This window comes from Sinocyclocheilus anshuiensis, unplaced genomic scaffold (genome assembly GCF_001515605.1).
Source record: "Sinocyclocheilus anshuiensis isolate Anshui unplaced genomic scaffold, SAMN03320099.WGS_v1.1 scaffold21, whole genome shotgun sequence".
Lineage (NCBI taxonomy): Eukaryota > Metazoa > Chordata > Actinopteri > Cypriniformes > Cyprinidae > Sinocyclocheilus > Sinocyclocheilus anshuiensis.
In genome coordinates this window covers 69,667-74,387 of record NW_015536472.1, presented here as the reverse complement: position 1 = coordinate 74,387, position 4,721 = coordinate 69,667, and the positions used below count along the sequence as shown (strand labels likewise).

The window sequence follows — 4,721 nt, the reverse complement described above, 5'->3', positions numbered from 1 at the left end:
TGTATTGTTGGCTATTGCTACAAATATACCCCAGCGACTTAAGACTGCTTTTGTGCTCCAGGGTCACATATAAGGTTATATATAAGATAGTATATAAGAAAACATGGTTATATTTTAGATAATATCTAAGCATATACTATATATTAGGAGTGTGCGATATTGACAAAAAATAATATCTCGATATTTTCTGGGATTTTATCGCTAACGATAATACGACGATATTTTGCTGAGTGTGTTATTGTGCTGATATCTTAAGGACTGCCGAAGACAGCTGACTCCTAAAGTTTTTGATATTCTTCATGTTCTGTGCAGTGGTCAGTTCACGCTGATAGAAATTAATCTTTTCCAATAAGTTTAAACAGATTTTTACATTTTATCTTTATAAAGCCATTTTTTTCTTAAAAGTGTCCATTATCTTTTGAATACTGATATTTGAAATTATTTAAATAATAAAAGATACTTTGAATGTGATATTAAAACCGCCAGTAGGTGGCAGCAAGTCACTGTTAATAAGTGAGTCATTGCGATTGAACCGAATCATTTAAACGGTTGATTCATTCAGGAACGAATCACCGTCATGTTGCTCAGAAGAACAGTGCTGTGGTTGTGTTTGGAATTATTTTTTGTTGTCAAAATAGCGCAAAAACAGGCGATATGCTGTCTAAAACGTAACTCTCTTAATTATCTTCTTGTTTATTGAACTGATGTAAAAAATCAATATCACATTTGTAACCATTTTCATTTTTGGAGAAAAAAAACGGCACTCTTTGTGTGAAATTTATTAACTAGGCTATTTGAAGTGGTATAAATATACACATTTTCTGCCATCATGTTTTGAATTTGTGATCATTCTAAATGTATTTTAATAGACTGAATCATGCCGTGAAAGAACGCACTCTAAATGCGCTTCACGTTATGTATGCGTGCGCTCTGTAGGGTTTTTTTGAACGTTTTTTGCAAAATACTCGATAATGTAAAATCGCACATCGTTAAAACAATTACAATATTATCGCAGACGATATATATCGCACACCCCTACTATATATGATTATATATCAAATATAATTCCAGAAGTGTACATGCATGAATTGATCAAGTGTTTTTCACTAAATGTTTTCAGAAATGAAGCGTATTGAATCAAAGTACGTTTGTGTTTCTCCTCCCACAGCAGGTCATGTGATCATGATCAGGTGTGTGTGTGTGACTTACCTGGTGGTTTGATATCTGCTGCTTTCTTGAGCGCGTTATACCGCGGTACCCAGTTCTCGTGCTCCACATCACCATGGAAACCAACCAGCTTCACCCACTCGGGGTTGTTATTGACGAACTCGCCGGTGATAGTCGTCCACTCCTTCCCGAGACCACCGACATACAGACGCTCGTCCTTCACCGCCAACCACTCCGCCTTAAAACCTGCCGCCAAAGGTCAAAGGTCAAGGGAAAGATCACACTTGCACGACACACTAAAACTATGCACTTTTGAGCATGTAAAAAATTGCGTCTAGATAATTCATTCCTCATAGATAGTTCAACACGTGTGATGTTTTCTTATTTCAGCTTATTTCTTGATGTACTTCCTATTTAAACAAGAAGTTGGATGAAACATATGCACTTGATTTTCATACTTAGTCCATTCTGATTTCATGTGACTTTAAATGATACAGAATGACATGAGTATACAATAATATAAGATGATATATGTAGCCAGTCAAAAGATTTTAAACGTTTTTGACTGAAGTCTCTTCTGCTCACCAAGGCTGCATTTATTTGATAAAAATGCAGTTAAATTGTGAAATATTTTTACAATTTAAAATATCAATTTTCTATGTGAATACATGTTAAAATATAATTTATTTCTGTGATGCATCATTACTCCAGTCTTCAGTGTCACATGATCTTCAGAAATCATTCTAATATGCTGATTTGATGCTCAAGAAACATTTCTGATTATTATCAATGTTGAACACAGTTGTGCTGCACAATATTTTGGTGGAAACTGTGATACATTTTATTTTTCAGGATTCACAGATGAATAGAAAGTTCAAAAGAACAGCATTTATTTGAAATAGAAATCTACAGTAACATTATAAATGTCTCTACTGTCACTTTTCATCAATTTTAAACGGTTGATTCATTCAGGAACGAATCACCGTCATGTTGCTCAGAAGAACAGTGCTGTGGTTGTGTTTGGAATTATTTTTTGTTGTCAAAATAGCGCAAAAACAGGCGATATGCTGTCTAAAACGTAACTCTCTTAATTATCTTCTTGTTTATTGAACTGATGTAAAAAATCAATATCACATTTGTAACCATTTTCATTTTTGGAGAAAAAAAACGGCACTCTTTGTGTGAAATTTATTAACTAGGCTATTTGAAGTGGTATAAATATACACATTTTCTGCCATCATGTTCCCCATATCTTGAATTTTGTGATGCATTTTAATAGACTGAATCATGCCGTGAAAGAACGCACTCTAAATGCGCTTCACGTTATGTATGCGTGCGCTCTGTAGGGTTTTTTTGAACGTTTTTTGCAAAATACTCGATAATGTAAAATCGCACATCGTTAAAACAATTACAATATTATCGCAGACGATATATATCGCACACCCCTACTATATATGATTATATATCAAATATAATTCCAGAAGTGTACATGCATGAATTGATCAAGTGTTTTTCACTAAATGTTTTCAGAAATGAAGCGTATTGAATCAAAGTACGTTTGTGTTTCTCCTCCCACAGCAGGTCATGTGATCATGATCAGGTGTGTGTGTGTGACTTACCTGGTGGTTTGATATCTGCTGCTTTCTTGAGCGCGTTATACCGCGGTACCCAGTTCTCGTGCTCCACATCACCATGGAAACCAACCAGCTTCACCCACTCGGGGTTGTTATTGACGAACTCGCCGGTGATAGTCGTCCACTCCTTCCCGAGACCACCGACATACAGACGCTCGTCCTTCACCGCCAACCACTCCGCCTTAAAACCTGCCGCCAAAGGTCAAAGGTCAAGGGAAAGATCACACTTGCACGACACACTAAAACTATGCACTTTTGAGCATGTAAAAAATTGCGTCTAGATAATTCATTCCTCATAGATAGTTCAACACGTGTGATGTTTTCTTATTTCAGCTTATTTCTTGATGTACTTCCTATTTAAACAAGAAGTTGGATGAAACATATGCACTTGATTTTCATACTTAGTCCATTCTGATTTCATGTGACTTTAAATGATACAGAATGACATGAGTATACAATAATATAAGATGATATATGTAGCCAGTCAAAAGATTTTAAACGTTTTTGACTGAAGTCTCTTCTGCTCACCAAGGCTGCATTTATTTGATAAAAATGCAGTTAAATTGTGAAATATTTTTACAATTTAAAATATCAATTTTCTATGTGAATACATGTTAAAATATAATTTATTTCTGTGATGCATCATTACTCCAGTCTTCAGTGTCACATGATCTTCAGAAATCATTCTAATATGCTGATTTGATGCTCAAGAAACATTTCTGATTATTATCAATGTTGAACACAGTTGTGCTGCACAATATTTTGGTGGAAACTGTGATACATTTTATTTTTCAGGATTCACAGATGAATAGAAAGTTCAAAAGAACAGCATTTATTTGAAATAGAAATCTACAGTAACATTATAAATGTCTCTACTGTCACTTTTCATCAATTTAATGCATCCTTGATGATGATTAAAAGTATTAATTTCTTTTAAATTCTTCTTTTAAATCTTATACTCCAAACTTTTGAACAGTAACGTATCATGGTTTGCACAAACTAAAACTTTTTAAAATTTTATCATACTATATTCACATAGAAAACAGCTATTTTAAATTATAATATTTCACAATTTGTACTGTAGTTTTGAGCAAATAAATACAGCCCTGGTGAGCATTAGAGACTTTTTTCAAAAACATTTTTGAAAAATTTTAGTTAACGGTAGTGCAAAAGATAGTATATAATATATAAGGTAATAAATAGTTACTATAAGATATACAGTGGGTACGGAAAGTATTCAGACCCCCTTAAATTTTTCACTCTTTGTTATATTGCAGCCATTTGCTAAAATCATTTAAGTTAATTTTTTTTCCTCATTAATGTACACACAGCACCCCATATTGACAGAAAAACACAGAATCGTTGACATTTTTGCAGATTTATTAAAAAGGAAAAACTGAAATATCACATGGTCCTAAGTATTGTTTTAAACCATGAGTTTAAACTTCTGATATACGGTTTTCTGAGAGCACACATCCGAAGCACACGCACAGAAAGCGGCTGTCACAGCATGTGAGGACTAAACTAAGCTCTCTTTCACACACAAGTTTACGTTAAAAACACAAACGAGTTACAAAAACAGTCGGTTATGACTATAAATCAGTAAATGCACTGCTCTGTTGTCTCCTCTGAGGCTGGGACTCTAAACAGTGTTCTGTGCTCGTCTGTGCAGCCAAACACAGAACAGTTAGCATGTTTTGCTCAAACTCTCACCATGGCTTTAGAGCTGCTACACCGTTGTCGCTTGCGAAATCAAAATTACACCCACGGCGCCGTGGGTGTAAACTTACAGATTAAGGGGCGGTAATATTTTAATGAGATCCCTTTGCCACGTCACCAAGGAAGCGAAATCAGACACGCTCGTTTTCTCAGACGCTTGCAGAAAAAGGCTTCCCAAAACAAAGTTACTGGGTTCATCTT

The 4,721-nt window shown here is 34.8% G+C and overlaps 1 protein-coding gene across 2 annotated transcripts in view; it reads right to left on the bottom strand.

Annotated features, from left to right (window-relative positions):
* Positions 1-4,721, bottom strand: part of LOC107700370 (soluble calcium-activated nucleotidase 1-like) — a 12,128-nt gene that overhangs the window by 1,161 nt on the left and 6,246 nt on the right. For both annotated transcript variants that reach the window (XM_016502106.1, XM_016502033.1), the window contains exon 3: positions 2,787-2,990. In XM_016502106.1, coding sequence (XP_016357592.1) covers positions 2,787-2,990 — 204 coding nt within the window. The remainder of the gene's footprint in view (positions 1-2,786; positions 2,991-4,721) is intronic.